The sequence below is a fragment of the Neolamprologus multifasciatus genome, chromosome 11 (assembly GCF_963576455.1).
Source record: "Neolamprologus multifasciatus chromosome 11, fNeoMul1.2, whole genome shotgun sequence".
NCBI lineage: Eukaryota > Metazoa > Chordata > Actinopteri > Cichliformes > Cichlidae > Neolamprologus > Neolamprologus multifasciatus.
Window position 1 is genome coordinate 29369131 of NC_140449.1, and position 18374 is coordinate 29387504.

Consider the following 18374-nt stretch of genomic DNA (forward strand, 5'->3'; position numbering starts at 1 on the left):
ACAGCTCATAAAGAGCACCAACGCATCGGTGAGTGGGTATTGTCCACCATGGATTTCCCAGTCCATTCTGCTTTATGCTTCTCTGTTTTCAGAAATGCCCATAAAACACAAAGACTATGAAATAAATGTGACGACCAAGACAATGCCTGAGTTAGGAAGTGAGGGCTGATTTGATGGAGTCTCTCTTTCTCCACTCTGGCCTGCTGCAGACATGGGGAGAGGGGGCAGGCTGCTTGGATATGCATCACAAAGGCTTCCTGCAGTATTGATCTGCAGTGGGTTAAGGCAGTCTATCAGCAAATGTCCCTCTCTCTGGGAAAAACAATAGATTAAAAACACACAGCTTGCAGGGCGGGAGGCTGCTGATGGGCCCTTATCTGGACCCAAAGGTCACTGTGTACAGATATAATCCACTTTCACTTAACAGCTTCATTTAAGGCACCTCGCATGCAAATGGTGGCATTTCAGGGTCTATTCAAAGACTGAGGTTTTGTTTTTCCAAGAGGCAGGCAGGGTTTTTTTCAGAGACGGATTGAAAGTGTTCAGTGCTTAAGCTTTAGTGGTTGAGTACATCATCTTTTTCCAAATCAAGAAATGACCACAGCGTTTTTATGACACCTAATAATGAAAAATGTATCATCTGAAAAAATTAAAATGCCCTATTTTATTCATAAGATATTGACACAGCAGGTAGTGCTGCATATTTCATTTATTCCCAGGACTGAACTGGAGCTCTGTCACTCCAGTGGAAAATGTATAAACCCTTACACTATGGAGCAAATAAATGCACAAACTTAGAAATACAGCAAAAATATCTACGTGTAAAAACTCTTTTTTATAATTTACAGCCAAATTTGTAGTACCTTGCCCTCCTTTCCACTAACAAGTTGAAAACACAGGTTACACTTTGATGTCCTCTTTCTATTTAATTAAAGTTTGCAAACTGATTTATACATAGGCCATATATAATGGTTACAATAAAACAAACAACCATTAAAAAGTAACAAACACTGTTTTGGGCATAGGTATTCCAACATTACTGATGAACATCATTTAACAATGTATTTCAGATCACTATGTCATTCAAACAACAAACCTAACCATCGGACAGTAATGGCACAACCTCAAAATGTTTCTGAAACATCGCCAAAAAAAGTCAGTAACACGTTCTAAAAATCAAACTGTGGAACTTGTGATCAAAATCGAAATTCAAAGAAGAAAAAAACATCACTGCTGGATTAACAGTAGGCTGTGATGTCAGTAGTGTTCTTTAGGCTCGCTAAACTTACGTTTCTTTGTAGGCAAGTCGGTGGACGGCGTTTCCTGACTGGTGGGAAACTGAGAAGCCTGAAAACAGCAGAAGAAACATGCATTTGACATTTAGTAAAGCACGGCTTTATGTGTCTACTGACAGGCACCATCCCACTCTGAGAAACCAAAGCGACCAGTGTTGACTCATCTGTGAAACAAACGGTTCCTACGCATTTTCCACTTCGAAATAATTCCTAGATCTGCAGAACACATCGTGGTTATGCACGAATACTGCAGTATTATCAAACAAATCAAATCATGTTTTTACGAACCGAGTGATAGGTCATGTGAGGACATGTTTCCATCCACATTTACATTTCTTTTAACAACAGGTCACTGTTGACCAGAGAAACATACTTTACTTTACTTTTCCAATCTTGCAAAATCTACAAAAGTCTGTATAATAAAAAGAGTTTTCATTATTACAGAATCACAGAAGATGTTAGCAATGCTACTTAAGCAGCTACAGGATCATTTTCATGCCTGATTTTGTGCTTACTTTTTGTGCTTGAAGACCATTACATCCTAAATGAGCAGAGATGACCTTATTGGGCCCGATTAAGACATCAGGTTTACATGATAATATAGTAATTGCTGCCTTAAAAAAGGCAAGTAGTCTTCCACTGTTCAAAATGTTACAAAGTCTGGAGAGCTTCATAAGTACAATTTCAATTTCTGCACAGTTACAAAGTGTTTTAGTGTGGAGGGGGTTGTCAAGCAGTAACACAGTGAGACGAGAACCTGTAGCTAATAGGTTTTAAATGTTAGACTGACCATAGTTGGCTTGATGATCCTTCCACTCCTGGACCTTTTCGTCCCCACCTCCATATAAGAAGTCTTTTTCACCAGAGTGTCCATCTGACAGAGGAGAGATGATCCTCAAAGCCAGTGATCATTAAGTACACTTGAAGCACTCGGCTGCCGTCAGCATTTTTGCGTTTTGAACAGATTAGAGGTCCTTAACGTTTTAGTATTATCATTTAGAGCTCTGGAAGGCAAAGTTAACCCCCCACATTTCTGGATAATAACACTGTTTTTTGTAAATAGTGCAGACTTTCAGCTTTAACTCATGGATTCACAAAAATAATGTATTAACTGTTTCATTTCTTTTATTGAGTCTCATAAATGGTTTCCTTAACTTGTATCTCTTTGGACCTCATAGTAAGTTTCGATGAACAGCTACAAGATCAACATTTGGAATCAAATCCAGATCTTTATTTTTATTTTTTTTTATCTGTCATGGAAACATTAGGGGATAAGCCTCACCTCGCCATAAACCTGCACATCAGTTAACCAATCAATTTTACAAAGCAGTTCTTGAAACACTTTTTCAGTTTCAGCTCCCAAAAAACGCTAGAATATCAATATTCAGAATGCTCAGATACAAAATGTTATAATTTCTCCTTTAACTTCTCAAAAGAGCACTTATTCTCTTAATTTTTCTTTGGTTTGGCTTTTATATTTTGAGTCGATGCAACAAACAACAACAAAGCTACAAACCACAGGCATATGTAACAGATATAGTGCATTTTAATGGTCAAGTCGTCATATATTTTTAAATGTCACCTGCACACAATGTGTTGAGCATCATCAGTGAGTCACACATACCTCTGTGACTTCCTCACAAGTATTGATCTCCTCATGACAGCTCACCTGCACCTCTAGAATTCATAAAACACAAATACCTTAAGATTTTTTTAGTTCAGCTTGAGTTACTATTATCATATTTATTCCAAGCTACTAAAAGAGTCTAGCAATAATATTTATTCTACATCTTTCAGTTTAAGATTTTTCAGTTTATTAACTGAAACATCCTAAAAATAAGTTTAACAAAATAAGATAAAATAAGGAGACTTTCAGTTATTGCTTTGTTTTAGACTGTTTTATGTTTACACATTTTTACCAGTGCTCTCCAGGATTGTGTTCTCCTTTTGAGCCTCCTCCACACATTTAGGGTCTTCACTCTATGGGGATACAACAGCTTTACTGAACATCATGACTGGAAAATGTCAAAACTTACCACAATGACAAAATTCTGACACTGACTCACTGGTTTTTGCATCATTTAGGTACTTCCCACTTCGTATGTTAGTAGTGAAGCTATTCAGTGCATTGGACAATGATCTCAAGAACATACTCTATTCTAACATAAAATGAATATGTAGAGCACATTTTCGAGAAAAAAAGAAAAAAAAATTTGTAAAATCTGCTATAAAAATGACAATGAGTTAAACACATCATGTTGATTTACCAGGGTTATGTAAATAAAACACATTTAGCAATGCTTTTTTGGCCACTGTAAATATTATTGTGTCTAAAATGATAATGTGCTATCACGCAAGATAAATAAAACTGTAAACAACATAAATCACTTAATGGGTTAAAAAAAACCAAATATTTGTCCACTGACCTGGGTGATGACATCCTCTTCATGTATCTTCAAGACCCACTTTTCCTCCACCTGAATAATTAAAGAATATGCCTTATTGAGCTCTCAGAAGGGCTAATGTAAAAAAGCTGCACATTTAACATAAACCTCATGAAAAAGAAAGACAAAAACCTTTATATGTGCTTTAATCTTTTATCACTTTCTATCCCTTTATCTTACAGTTCTCTCAATTAACCTGCTCTAGCCTGTGTCTTTCTGTGGCCATGTCAAACTTTAAGGTATGGTAGGGGCTGACCACCTCCCCCAAGGTCAGTTTGACAGGTTCCTGTTCAAACTCCATAGTGTCACAGTCAGCCTCCCTAAAGCCGGGTGGTTGGTATGCCTGAGGAGTAACTGGAAAATAAAAAAGCAAACACAGAGTGAAGCAACAGTGAAAGGGAAAATCAGCAGCTTTTTGAAATACGCAGACCAGCCTGTTTTGAACCAATGACCATGCCACATTCAAAGTCAGGGCAGGCAGTTCCTCCAAGTCACATTGTTATTGCCCATATGAGAGTTACAGTCTGTCTGTGAAACAATGAAGTTTCTGGATGGAGCACTCTCCAGCACCCCATCCAGTGACTCCAAGAGGGCTGGGTACTCTCAACTGCTGTCTGGCGCATGGGCTGGGTTTCTCACTATGTTATTGTGTGATCAGATACTTGCATTAGCTGAATAGATATATTTAATATAATGTGTGAGTATGTGTAGAAACTTAGTGGCAGTAAAAAAAACAAAAAAGTTAAGGAACTGTTGTTAACATGTTAATATTCACTTGGACACCATTTGAGGAAAATATGCAAATCGTAACAACACACTGAAAGATTTGCTGTTTTTCCTGCGTATGAATCATCTAAACCCAGATCTTCATCTCTTTTTGTCCACTTTTCAAAAAACAGAAAAGCACATCACCATTGTTGAATAACTGCCAAAAAAGATCAAAGCTGGGGCACGTATGAGACATCAAGCAGCACCACTTAAAACACTGGATTTAAGAGTCTTTGTTGTGATTGGTATAATAAATTAATAAAAAAAATAATAATAATAAAAATGTTCAAAGCCTTAAAAAAATGTGGGTTCTATATAATTAATGCTGCAGAAATCATTAATGTTGATGTGAGTGTTACCATCGTCATAGTAAGCCAGCTTCATGTTGAGGTAGACATTTTCTGGCAGAGGGCCCAGGTACTGCATCACAGTGTAGAGCTTCCTCACCAGCAGGATGATGGCTTTCCTGGTGTTTCCACATGACATTGATGAGACTTTGATGTTGTTATTGCTGATCAAGAAAGTCAAGCAAGAAGAAAAATGAGCATAAAAGGGCCCGCTACTTCACCTGCTCTGCCAGACAATCATTACACTGGCAGGTAAAGTGTATATAGTTTCTTGGGGTAGTCTAACATAAGCCAGTCACTCTGAAGTCACATTTCACAGATGAGATGGAGAGATGTTATGAGCTCCACCCTTTAATTCAGTTGTAGCCCAGTGCTGATACAATGATACTCTGTCAGTGCGCCCCAGGGCAGCTGTGGCTACAATGTAGCTTGACATCGCCAGTGTGTGAATGCGTGTGTGAATGGGTGAATGACTGAATGTAGTGTAAAGCGCTTTGGGGTCCTTAAGGACTAGAAAAGCGCTTTACATTGATATAGTAATCACTCTTTCAAGGCTTCGATTTATTGACACAATAACAGACATATCACCTTGGGTTTAAGTTTTACTCATATATAAAACTCTTTAAGCTCCTCACTTCTTTTCTCCAACTTTCAAGCAACTTCTGGCCCAAAGAAAGACAGGCAAATTCAAAGATTGACTAGGTAACAATTAGAGATGGACCGATCCGATATTACGTATCGGTCCGATACTGACCTAAATTACTGGATCGGATATCGGAGAGAAATAAAAAATGTAATCCGATCTGTTAAATATCAAAAAAGCACCTCACAAAACTTGCGACACACCGTAACTCGCCTCATAACCTTAGCATGTCGGAGCAGTATGCCTCACGTGATAGAGCGGCTGTGGCGTGCCAGACCTGTCGGTGGTCTGGTTGAGCGTTTGGAGCTTCGCTACCAAATTTTTTTTTCTTTTTTTTTTTTGCTGGGAGTTTGCAACCCTATTAGTTAGGTTGCTTACTCTTTAAAATACCAGAATAGGGAGGATGGAGTAGGTTTAAGTTTATTAGATTGATCAGTATTACTGAACTATTAAATATTTTGGGTGCAGTGTATTTTTTGCATACAGGTATAATAAAATAGCTTTAGTGTTTGTTTTTTTTGTAACTTGAGTATGAACTTATACAAAAAGCAGCAAGATATTAAAAAAACAAACATTTTTATTGATTAAAAAACACTCGGATTCATATCGGTATCGGCAGATATCCAAATTTATGATATCGGTATCGGACATAAAAAAGTGCTATCGTGCCATCTCTAGTAACAATTAAAACAGAAACTCAAGTTACTTTCTCATACGTGAGTGTAATCTGTAAGCATAAACACACCCCACCTTTCAAAATCCATGTGTGCCCCTGCTGCAGAGTACTGGATCCTAAAGTGGTAAAACTCGGTCACTTTCTGAAAAAGACGACATGCCAGATGTTATAGGTAATCACTATGGAGACAGTAAACAGAAAATGGACCACTTCTTATATATCACTTTTCTACTCTACTCAAAGTGCCTCATTCACCCAATAATACAAGAACTTTTTTCTACAACCAGTTTCTTTCCATCTAATGGTCACACACATTCATACCCCAATGAACACATGGGACAGCAACCTTGGGTTCAGTATCTTGCCCATAGATACTTAGGGATGCAGGGTGTAGACTGGAGCAGCCTTCAAATTGTTAAACAGTGAATATTGCAAAAAGATAACCTGATATTTACCTGTGGGTTCTCTGGGTCGGTATAAATCTAAAAAATAAGGCCAAATGGACAAACATCAGTACTGCATAGAATATAAGACTAAATTATCTAAAAACTTTACAGCTCTTCTGACATTTAGTTGCTCATGAGTTAGATACACTCACTTTTCCAGGCCGACCCTAACTGGTTTTAATACAAAGAGTCATTATTCAAGAACACACATTCAAGTATTAGCAAAATACTCACAGATATAATGACTGTCCGAAGCTGGTGAGGAAGAAAAAACAACATTTTGACTGCATTAGTTGCTCTGATACAAAAAAAAAGTGCAAATTACAATTTTTTTTTTAAATCTCCCCTAACATATGTGTACATTACAAATCTTCTGACTGATAAAGGTCAAATGTGACTTACGTATTTCTTTTCGATGGCATCAAAACATCCTTGCATCCTGGTGGAAATTAAAAACAATTATGATCCATAAAAAAAATAATAATTAAAATTTTAAAGCACAAAAAATGAAACAAGAACAAGGAGCCACTGGAATTATTTCTTGATGAACAAACTGGCATAAATTTAATTGTAATGTAAATTTAAAAGAAATTAAAAAAAAAACAAATTTCTTCAACAACCTGTAAACCTTATTTACACTGTTACACTGTTGAAACTGTTGAGAGTAACATAACAATATACTTCTCATCTCATTTTCCATGACCCTAAGAGCTAGAACGTTTTATTTATGAAGCATAATTGTCTATTGCACTAATTAGATTATATTTGTTCACTGCGTGTAAATATCTTCTTGATGGAAACAGATCAAGAATATTATTTCAACATCACCAAGTTCAATCAAGTTCAATTTTTGACCAACCACAAAAGATATGATGGTCTTATTTTTACCTTGTAGGTCTGTTTGTCTACCTATGGTAAAACATAGTTCTGGTGACACCTACTAAAATGAGAACTATCATAAAGTACCTCTGTAGGGGTTTGTCTATGAACAGATTTTGTCAAAGGGATAACACTGGAAGACAAAATCAAAACTGGTACATCAAAATGGAGCAGTTGATATGACTCCACAAGATGGGGTCTATTTGGCTTTAGTGACCCTAATAAACAGCTCTTGTTAGCAAATGTCAAGCTGCTGTAATTTACCACTGAAGAATCTGAGTGGCACCAGGACAGCTGTGCTCCTCTCTGAGGATCATCACTTGCTGATCTAAAAAGAAAAAATAGAACGCGTGAATGTTCTATGGAGCTTTTTCCAAGTAAGTGAACTTGAAAGCTAATAGGATGTACAGTCAAATTAGGTTCATATGTAATCTAACCTTCCACATATTTTTTCCCGTAGGCTTTCCCCGGGAAAATGCCCCTGAGGTATGTGATGCCAGATACTGCAATGGCCAGAAGCTTCTTCATAACAACCAATGACTGCTGCTCCGAGACAATCTGATTAGGAAACAGCTGAGTGCTCTGTATGAGTGAAACAAATTAATCAGACTCAGCAATGCTTAGTCATGACAGGTAACACAATTATTAGAAATCCTGCCCTCCAACAGCTGCGTTTCAGCTACAGCACCTTATTTAATACAATACACAAACAGAATTTTTCTAATCTTTGTGGACCTCAATATTAGTGTCACAGTTTGTTTCTGTGTAAGTCTGTTGATATTTGGAAAAAAAAGCACTGATGTCATTTCACCCAAGATGCAACTTAAATAATTACTTATGAAACATGCATGACAAACAATACTTTTATCACAAACCAAGTGACTCTACTGTTAGTATATCTCATATCTCAGCATAGTGTGCCGTGTGCTCTTACAATGAAATCTTAGAAAACTGGAAAAGTGATGGACAAAGGTGGCAAGCCTTAAAAACTATCTACAGCAGTTTTATTGGCTTTCAGTATTTGTACCATGTCCTTTAAAAGTCTGATCAGAAATAGTCTCACTAGAATAGTGGCTTTTAAGAAGCCATTCTTATGGACTGAAATAGCAAGAAAAGGCTGAGGTATGCCACATTACAAAAGAATTGGACTGAAGATTAGTGATAACAGTTCAAATGAAACAATTAATCCAAATATGAAAATTTTGTTGCAAATCAACATTAATATGTACAAAGGTCAGGAGAGAGGTAAAGCACTGAGTGTCTACAGCCATCCGTAAAACACAGTGGAGGCTCTGTTATGGATTGGGGTCAGTGATGCTGGATAGCTTGTCAAAAGTGTAATTATGAATGCAAAAAAATTAACATTAGATTTGATCCACCATGCAGTAGCAGCTGGAAAGCATCTGATTGACAACAGCTTCATTTTTCTGAGAATCCTCAGAAAAATGGGCCTGAAGAAGGAGCTGCTGACCGTCTTCTACGGCTGCTCCATTGAAAGTGTGCTGACATATTGCATCGGTGTATGGTTCTCCAGCTGCACCACAGCACACAGACTCAAGAACAGCTTTTACAACAGGGCAATAGCCCTAATCATTGCAAATAGCTGACCTGATTGGCTACCTCCCTGGACTTTTTTGGGGGGGAGGTAACAACGGTAAAAACAATAACAATATTTATATTTATAACAAGTTGCAATAATAATTAATGTGCAATAATAACAGTGTGCAATACACATACACTTATTCTTCATTTTTTTTATTACTAAGTTAATATACTGTGTTGTGTTGTGTTGTTTGTGTTGCGTTGTGATGTGTCATATCGTGTCGTGTTGTGTTATACGTAGTGCCGACGTAGCACAGTTTTCCAATTTCATTGTACTACTGTACTATGTATGACTGTGCAATGACAATAAAGAGTTATCTTATCTTATCTTTCAGCATAACAATAATCCCAAACACACTGCCACTGCAGTAAAACCATACATCACTTCTTGAAGGACATTCAAAGCTCTGCTTTGGATGTTGGCTTCCTTTTGTTCCATTCCTGCTAAAGGTGATTCCACATTATTTCAATAATGTTGACGCCTTGGCTCTTGCACTAATAGTGATCCATTGTTAATACAATAACTACTTTTTTACAAAACTAAAAACTGCCGTTGGAAAAAAAGAAAAAAGGAAACTTCCTGCTAGCTAAGCAACTTAGTGTTTGCAGGATTACATCACAATAAAATGATATGAGTTATGTATTTTACCTGTGATGTTCTCACTTGCTGTGCACACGCCATACCTTTGGTGAAAAATAACAACAAAATTTTAAAAAAAGAAATGCAAAGCACAGAGAGAAAATTTGAGGACAGATAGGAGTCTACTCAGAAAACTGTACTTACTGTAAATCGCAACTAGCTAGCTAACGTTCTAGTTTCTAGCTGATGTAGCCCTCTACTTAACTTGTCTCTAGCACACTACTTTGACCTACCGCGAAGTTATTCTATAGATTATGCTCTTGTAATTACATGGGAACAATAATCAGAAACACACAGTACAGTCGTTCTGGGGAACTAGGAAATAAAAGCTAACCTTTTGGTGTTAGCTATTATAAAGGTTCCCGCTAAATGTTTAACGGGCAGCAACCTGTAGAAATCAATGGCAGCAACAGGTTCACCACCAGGGAGCCAATCACAGAGTAGGGAGATAAAAACTAAAAACAAAGAGGGCTTCAGAGCCTTTTGTCTACCGCTTTTTGTTTTGTTTTTTTATTGTTATAATTGTGATTTGATATGTCAAACGTTAACTGAAAACTAACGTTTTACCCCAAATATGTTTTTTGTGGTGATTTGTGTTGATGCAGCGCGGCCCCCGCATCGCCTCCGTCTTCACTTTGTAATTTCATTGGCCAACCGGTTGTCAATCACATTCAACGTAATCTTATTGGCTTCGTGTGGGCTATTACTCCACTTCTATTGGTTACTGTATTTGTTAGTTACAAGGGAAACGCCGGCCCTAACGGTGATGTCATATGTCGTTACGCCATTTTTGTTGGAGAGCAGTCGTGTTCAGAAAAGCAGGATTAGATCCAGTACAGGTACACAAAACGGTACCTTGAATAATCATCTTTTTGAGTTGGTCCAGCAACCGACGAGACACCTGCGTGTCCTCCACACTCACAAAATGTCGTCAGAAAACCTGGACTCGGATACTCAGGTGGACTACGAGGACGAAAAACAGGTGGGTTTCTGCCTGCTATCTTGATGTTGTTAGCTAACCTCAGAGCATGCTAACTAAGCAGTGGCTAGCATCAGTTAGCATAAGTGTTTGCAGTAAGCTTAGCGCTGCACCAATGCACCGGGGAAGACCTGGAAGAGGCGTACAGCCGATATGAGCTGCTCTGTATAATGGAAGTGGTTTAGTTGTAGCTGCCATAGCATAGAACCATCTTGCTTGTGTGTCACTTTGTTTTGTCCCTTGCTTGGTGTCATTGGCTGGCGAGTCCACAGCAGCTCAGGCCTCATTGGTCTGTACCCGAGGGGGGGTTTACACACTAAATGTGTGGCCTGCGGTCTCCAGATAAAAGCATGACTGGGTGATTTCACTCAGTGCACACTGAGTAAGTAAAGATAACTGCGCTAAAGTCGAATAGAAAACTGTCTTTCCTGAATGGCTAGCAGTTTCTGGATTCCTGGTGGTCTTGCACTGACTGTGACAACCAGCTGCAGTGCTTCCGCATTTCCATACTATGCCATAAGCACAGCAGCGATGAAATTTAGTCCATTATTAGGATCGAGGATTTGCCAAACATTCTTATGTCAGTATGTGTTAGATTAGTGTTGACACTCGTTAAGTTAGTTTACACTGTACCAACAGTGGGGCAGAAATGACAAGATAAACACCAGTGGTGGATGCTAACATTAATGTCAGTATCTATTATCGTTACAAGAAAGATGTTCAGTCCTAACACTATGAAGCAAAGGTTATAATGTAAAGTCTAGTTTTCTCATTTGAAGTACTTTTAACTTTGTTTTTATTATTCACATATCTAAATTGCGTTACTCAAAACGAGAAAAATAATGAAAAGTGGAAACTAAACGTTGCCCAGCCTTTACAAGGTAGGAAGTTAAAAATTCAGACTTTGCTTGGCAAACTTGTTGATTTCTGTTTATAACCGTGCATTACTGTATGTTCATGCCCTACGAATCATAAAGTTGAAGGGAATAGAAATTGTTTATATTGCAGTGACAGACGTTGCTTTATGACTGTTGATATTGTCATAACTCAGTTTGAATCATGAGTTTTTGTTACTGAAATTCTGTGTGAATTAAGCTGATGCCACAAAAGGAAATATTGTTTTAATATTTTGTCTCTTCGTATGGCGACACAGCCTGTGCATTTAAGCTTTTCCAGTAGTTTAAGCAAACCTTATAAACAGGACTTTTAACCCTGTCTGTTGCTTTAAGTGAACAAGAAAACACAGTCCTTCCTGAGGGGAATATTTAGTTATACACATACCAGTTCCACTGTGTACACAAAGACTGCGTTGGAATCTGCAGTTTCCCTGCATCAAACCCAAATATAGTACCTCATAAATTTCTCTTCATGGACCCAAGTGAATCAGCACACTCTGTGCAACACCTCCTCCACCCCCATCCCCCCCTCCAAGGGAATCTGTTCATCGGCTTCTGTGTCCTGGGTCACATTTTATCCCTGCCCCAGCAAGCTTTATAGGCTGAGTGCCCTATCTTGTCTCTATAGTGGAAGTAGGTCTATGCTGTGCAGCTCACTTGAGGTGTGTTTATAAGGAGTGTCTAAATGCCCTTTGGAGTTTGTCCATTATAGTCTTGCACTAGCCTGTTTTCTGAAATAGTTTTAACATGGAGTCAAATGCTTGACTCCTGCTGTGTGCACAGGGTGGTGCCCCAGATTAGTAGCTTCAGTATCTACCTGTCGGGTACTTGAATGGCAATATCTGACTAGTTTTACTAGTATTCGGCAGAGGCATCAGCACAAGCCCTTCCATTGTTTCAGAATTCCCTCTGTAGGCTTCAGCAATCTAAGCCTAGTATTGTTTGGACAGCCAGGTCATGTTGTAGTTTCTTGACCCAAATTTTCAGATTTTCTCTAAATATATGACTACATAACATAGTAGTTACTATTACCAGAAACACAGTTGAGCATAAGATCACAATAGGATTTAGCAATTAATAGCATAGATTTTGTTTACAGAGTTTAGTTTTATAGTAATTTTGAGATTTCAGCGTTATACATTCTAGTTTTATTTTTAATATATGCATAAACAATATTTTGGTCACAAAATCTTTAGCAACACAACTTTCCAATAGAGCTTTAGTTGTTTGTTACTATCATAAGCTTCTAAAATCATTCAGCATTCGTTCTTAAGGTCCCTGGTCATACCAAGTTTCCTCTCAGGCATGATGGTGTTATGAGAGACTGTAAGAGGAGGGCAGTCATGCTGTGACTCATGCTATCATGGAGTATATAAAGTTTCCACTAGTCACTGTCATGCTTTTGAATCCCTTTCACAGCAGTACTTTTAGGTGTTTTTAATGTACTGGTCCTGTGCTCCACAGTAAACTTATAGTCTTTGTGGAAAAAGTTTTAGAATTGTAGTGTGGCCAGAAGTGAGTGGCTATCACATGACCAGCTGTTCTAGTTGTGAACTTTTCTGAAGCTGCATCCACCGACATTTTAAAGGATCCCTGTTTTTTTTTTTTGCAAAACAAGAGGGTTAAACCTTTTTTTTTTGTCTCTACAGGACTCTCAAGAGAAAAATGCAAACCCAGTTAAAGCAGAAGAGGCAAAGCTGAAGGCCAAATATCCTGGTCTGGGCCAGAGACCCGGTGGGTCAGACTTCCTGATGAAGAGACTACAAAAAGGAGTGAGTTACTATAGTTTGCCTATGATGCGATCAGAGACAGCAGCAGCCGCAACAGCAGTGGAAAAACAGGGCTGTGCGTTAATGAGAGCTTCTCAGAAAACAAGTCATTAAACACCTGCACCCCACGTAAAATTGAAAAAGGATAGCTGTTGTTTTGGTATGGTCAAGCTGCTGTTCCTATTATTGAACAACGAACAATTTGAATGTAATTGCAGTGAACATATCTTGAATTTTTAATAAAGAAATCAGCGATCTAAAAACCCAACTGATAAAGTTTATGCTCACCTTAGAAACCAAAGAATCAAGGCTCTACCTAGAACCACCATTGAGTTGTTGATTCATCAGTGCTACAAGGGTAAATTAATTGAAACGAAGAGAAAAATAATTTCGCCATCCTCAATAGACTGGAATACAAAGCTGCTAGATTGATAGCACGTGCAGTACAGCTTGTGTGACAGAGTAACTTTAATTTGTATTTTGAACTGCAGAACAGAGCACCCAAAGGAAACTTTAACTCCAATCTCACTTTTCCCGGATTTAAAATTGTATGTCTCTCTCCACCTACACATGCTCTATATGCTTCCACCTCTAGAGGTTGTTGAAAGTCATACTGGGAAACATGCTAAATCACTGGGTAGGAGTAGGAGTAGCCAAGACATTCAGAGGGAAAAGCGTTTTATCATAAGATAATAAACACTATCAGAGACTGAGGAGGTAGGTAATCTCATACTTAAATTTTTTAAATGTTGAAACATAAGCATGTGATTTGATTAAAGAGAATAGCATTACCCCTGTGGTATCTTCTCTGATGTGTGAGCACTATCGACATATTTGTTATTGTGCTGGTTCTAGTTCTCTTTAGCTGTTAAACTGAACACTGTTAAATTTATAGTAAGTAACAATATTATAGAAGGAAATGCAAAGCATGCTTTATAATGATTACAGCTTATATGGTGACTGTATCCTCATTTTATAAAAGGCAATTTGGAAGCAGGTACAAGATGATGAGGCTGAGTCTTAAAGCTACATTCAGTTAGCATTGTTTCAAATTTTATTAGGTTTTATTACACACAAAACCTGTTTTTAAAGCTGTTCGGGTTAATGGGTATGATTGTGGTGTTCAGCATTAAAAAAATATGTTAGTTAAACTCAGGCTGCTAAAGATGAGTATGAATTTTCCTCCATCTCTTACACAGGAATACATTTGGAAAGTTTTCTATAGCACTTGTGCAATCAGCAATAACTCTTTCAGTGTACAAATATGTAAGCACTGTTCTCAGTATTTAGCATGTCGCTAAACTTTGTAGCACCTCTGCTCTCTCTTTTTACACAGCAAAAGTACTTTGATTCGGGTGACTACAACATGGCCAAGGCCAAGATGAAGAACAAGCAGCTTCCTGTGGCAGGGCCTGACAAGAATCTGGTAACTGGTGACCACATTCCCACGCCACAAGATCTACCCCAGAGGAAGTCCTCCTTGGTGACCAGCAAGCTAGCTGGCTAGCCTTCGTCATTCAAGAAGCACCCTCCCCCCCTTCCCCCCCGGGATTCCCAGCAAGCATCCCTCCTCCACTTCACCTGTGTCCCCAATATGTCCATCCACTCCCCTCTCTTCCTTTTACATCCCCAGGCACCACTGGCTTTAACATATCGGGCAGAGTTGTATAAGTTAAAACTCCATTTGCTTATATGTGGGTGGGGCGGGATGGGAGGGACGGAGGTTTAGGCAGCCCACAAGGTCACAGCCTTCTCTGCCTTCCCACGACGCACAGCTCTGCCCCCTCTGTGCACTCTGCGCTACCGCCTCCCTTATATCTTGGTTTTCAGTGTTCCAAGATGCATTACAGTAGGTGTGTGTGTCATCGGGCAGGGGTTGGATGGGATGAGTTAATGCACTTTGTATTCTGTATAGTATTTTTTTTTTTTTTTTTTTTTGCATCCTGAATGACACCAAAATAATGTGTGTACGGGAGTTAGGAACCATGGTCACAATGTGTTCTTTGAGCTTCATCTTCCCTTTCTATGCTGGTAGCTAGCTTCAGCGGGAGGGTTTGGAAGATATATGTGAATAATTGCTTGCTTACCAAATCTGTGAGGGGCAGCTTAAGGGATACTTGGCATTCACTAACACCCTATTGGGAAATGAGTGGAAGTTTCCTTGCATCTCACCCCTTCAGTCACTTCAGTCAAATATAATCTGACAACAACTGCTGCAGCTCATCCAGGCAGGGATTTGAAACACTTTTTTCTCTGTCTGTGTGCTTCTGTTGCTTTTATTTCCTACCCCTTTTGCTCCTGTTTCTCTCATTTAAAAAAAAAACATGGCTGCATGTTTGTAATATGTAACAAAAACAAAAAAAAGAAAATTAACATGCTTTTGTAACAGGAGTGGAGCAGCTGCTTAGTAAGTGATCAAAACAACCACCTAAAGTCCTGAAATGTCCACAGTCACACTTCCTTACTTGCTTTGCTTTATGCTATTCTGACAATCCATGTACACACGCTCCTGTTTGCTGCCCAGGGTGGGAGCCAGTTGAGTATATCCTGGTATTATTTTTAAAGGCTGGGAACCCTGCCAGCCTATGAGCTCAGCCTTTGTGTGGTTGCTGTTGAGATGCATCAAGATATGTGCTAACTATGAGCCTAAAAGATTTGTTGGGGGGGGGGAAGCACCCTGCATAGTGTATATGCTTCTGTAAATAATACTCAAACAAGCACGTAACTCGTGATAAGCTTAGCGCTTTAAGGACTGAACCGGCTAGCATGCCTGAGAGAAATGGTAGTGCTAAATCAACTCAGTTGGGATTACACCCTAGGATTTCTGGCTTGGATATTCTTTGCTTTAACAACTGAGCCAAATTCCACATTGCAAGCCCAGAGGCTGTGGATACACTTGTCTTTTCAATGTGACTGTTACTATCCAATCATCCTGCTTACATTGCAATGTGATGAGGCAGCTTTGAGCCCACACTGATCTGGCTAGAGATGTAAGGAGTGATGTGGCTTCCACATATCTTTCTGGCTATTTTTGAAGCACTGACGCAAACACTTCTAAAGGTTTTGTGTCCAGCCACAAAAGTCTCATTGAGATGACAAAAAGTACCCAGAGTCGTTGCAGTCATACTTGTCTTTCAAGGCCATATGTAAAGTAAATTTTTTTAGTATTTAAGGGTTGACTATGAAAAAAAAAACTAATTCTGACAGTGATTTCTAATTTCATGTAAGAGAATGTTTTAATACTTAAGAATGAACAGTATGTCATAGTGGTTCCCTTAACAGCTGACCTCCTTTCACTGCAGTTCACATAATGAAACACTAACCTTAGTTTAAAAAAAAGTTCAACTACTTCACTAAAATCTCAGCTGGAGTATTGCCCTACATTACTACCAGCACTTCGTAGAAGTTTATTCTCTCCAAAACTCACACTACTCATATGGATGTTTGATCTCAGGGGTGTTAGAGGGTAAACGACAGGCAATCTGATAAGTGCAGCTCTATAACGCATCATCACGGGCTTAAAGTGGAACAGGGCATATCTGCAGGAGCACCAACACTTGCAAAGCAGAGAGAGATTTTATAACACATGGTGAGGGGGTAATCCCACCTGTTATCGTGGTTCAGCTTCTGAAACAGGTCAATGAAACGATCGCTAAATCTCTAGACTTTGAATGTGCGTCCTTCGCACAGTCAAGAACCTGAACTGGATGCCGGCACTCACTGAGAATCAGTGTAAATTACTGCTTCAGGGAACCTTCACAAACGCACACTCCACCACGTAGGCTAGGTAACAGGGTGCATGCACCATCACGTTCTCGACCTCACTTATTTTTCAATGAGACTTTAAAATGTGTCAAAGTTGCAGTGGGCGAAAGAGGACTGACTTGTGCATATATGCTCGTTGTTGTGGTGGTGTATGAATGCACTGCTTTTCTCTGTTCCAGCTGTTGTAAATAGACTTAAACAGGAAATTATTTTTGTTGTTTCCCACTTGCTTTCCACTCTTTCATAGCCCAAGCTATTTCTGATTCAATGGTTCCTCTCTCCTTTCTGTTTAACACTACTTCTGCTGTATCTTATTGTATCGCAGAGGCTATGTGAATCTGTATCAAATGGAAATATGTGTAAATGCTGCTGATTCAGTCAATGACAAATCTAAGAGAGCATACCCTGTAAAGAACATCTGTCCTCTTGATTCTGCCAGTCTGACTCTTTAAGCATCTCACTTTAAGAGTCATAAAGCTCCTGTGGCAAAAACTGGTTACATGTTAACTATGTTAAACTTCAGCTTAAGTGCAGATTCCAAAAAATGTATGTATAAATGCATTGTTGGTTTGGAACAAATGTGTGGTCTAGCCAGATCTTAAAATTCTGAACTGCTTTGTCACTTTGATAAGAACAGACTATTATGTTGTGTTTAAAAAGCCGACATTCTTTCTGCTTCAAGAAGTAAGCCCAGGTTAAATAAAGAAAAGGTTAATATGCTGTGATGTTATGAAACAACAGTGGAGAGGTGTTCTTGAATGCTACTTGATGTTTGGCTTTGCAAGGAGCAGTGCAACAAGAGGAAATAGCTGGGTATGTTTCAAACCCAACACACAGGGTGTCTCTTGTTCAGCTATGATAAATATGTGCCAGAATGTATAAAATAATTAACAGGCTGTGTGCTCTGAAGTACTTTTGTGCTGCTTTTACCTTATCTGTTTTCTTGTTTTGCAAGTAATATTTTTTTTCTTGTGTTCTCTTAATGCATAATTAGTATATTTCATCCTGGCCCAAGACTGCAGGGAAATCAGATGCACCCTTGCTTCCAAGAAAAAAAAAGGGTTTACATGATAAACAGGATGACTGGAGAATACAGGAATGATTTTAAGACTTCAGAAGTACAAGGGTACTTGGAATGTTTAAGTTGTGTGGAAGTAGGTGAGAGGATTTTTGTCAGTATTTGAAATAAACTTTTACATTAATAATGTGCTTTTGTGGGGTTTTG

General features: G+C 38.6%; 3 protein-coding genes across 7 annotated transcripts in view; 2 read left to right on the forward strand and 1 right to left on the reverse strand.

The window, feature by feature from the left end:
• atg5 (ATG5 autophagy related 5 homolog (S. cerevisiae)) overlaps positions 1–18374 on the forward strand; it is a 445274-nt gene that overhangs the window by 393418 nt on the left and 33482 nt on the right. The window lies entirely within an intron of this gene.
• On the reverse strand, positions 692–10282 carry hormad1 (HORMA domain containing 1). 2 transcript variants are annotated; one of them, XM_085176818.1, is made up of 15 exons: positions 10075–10282; positions 9750–9784; positions 7936–8080; positions 7763–7826; positions 7022–7058; positions 6854–6874; positions 6629–6655; positions 6248–6315; positions 4867–5018; positions 3936–4093; positions 3722–3772; positions 3215–3275; positions 2920–2972; positions 2086–2169; positions 692–1347 (listed from the first exon to the last, which is right to left on the reverse strand). In XM_085176818.1, exons 2-15 carry the CDS (start codon positions 9780–9782, stop codon positions 1258–1260), a joined length of 1044 nt encoding a protein of 347 aa, XP_085032944.1. In that variant the 5' UTR covers positions 9783–9784; positions 10075–10282; the 3' UTR covers positions 692–1257. The 2 variants fall into 2 exon arrangements, with proteins under 2 accessions (XP_085032944.1, XP_085032943.1); XM_085176817.1 differs by having other exon boundaries at positions 9885–10281.
• Positions 10492–18354, forward strand: ensab (endosulfine alpha b). Its single transcript, XM_085176827.1, has 3 exons — positions 10492–10722; positions 13265–13387; positions 14721–18354. The coding sequence occupies exons 1-3, from the start codon at positions 10507–10509 to the stop codon at positions 14889–14891; spliced, it is 510 nt and encodes a 169-aa protein (XP_085032953.1). The 5' UTR covers positions 10492–10506; the 3' UTR covers positions 14892–18354.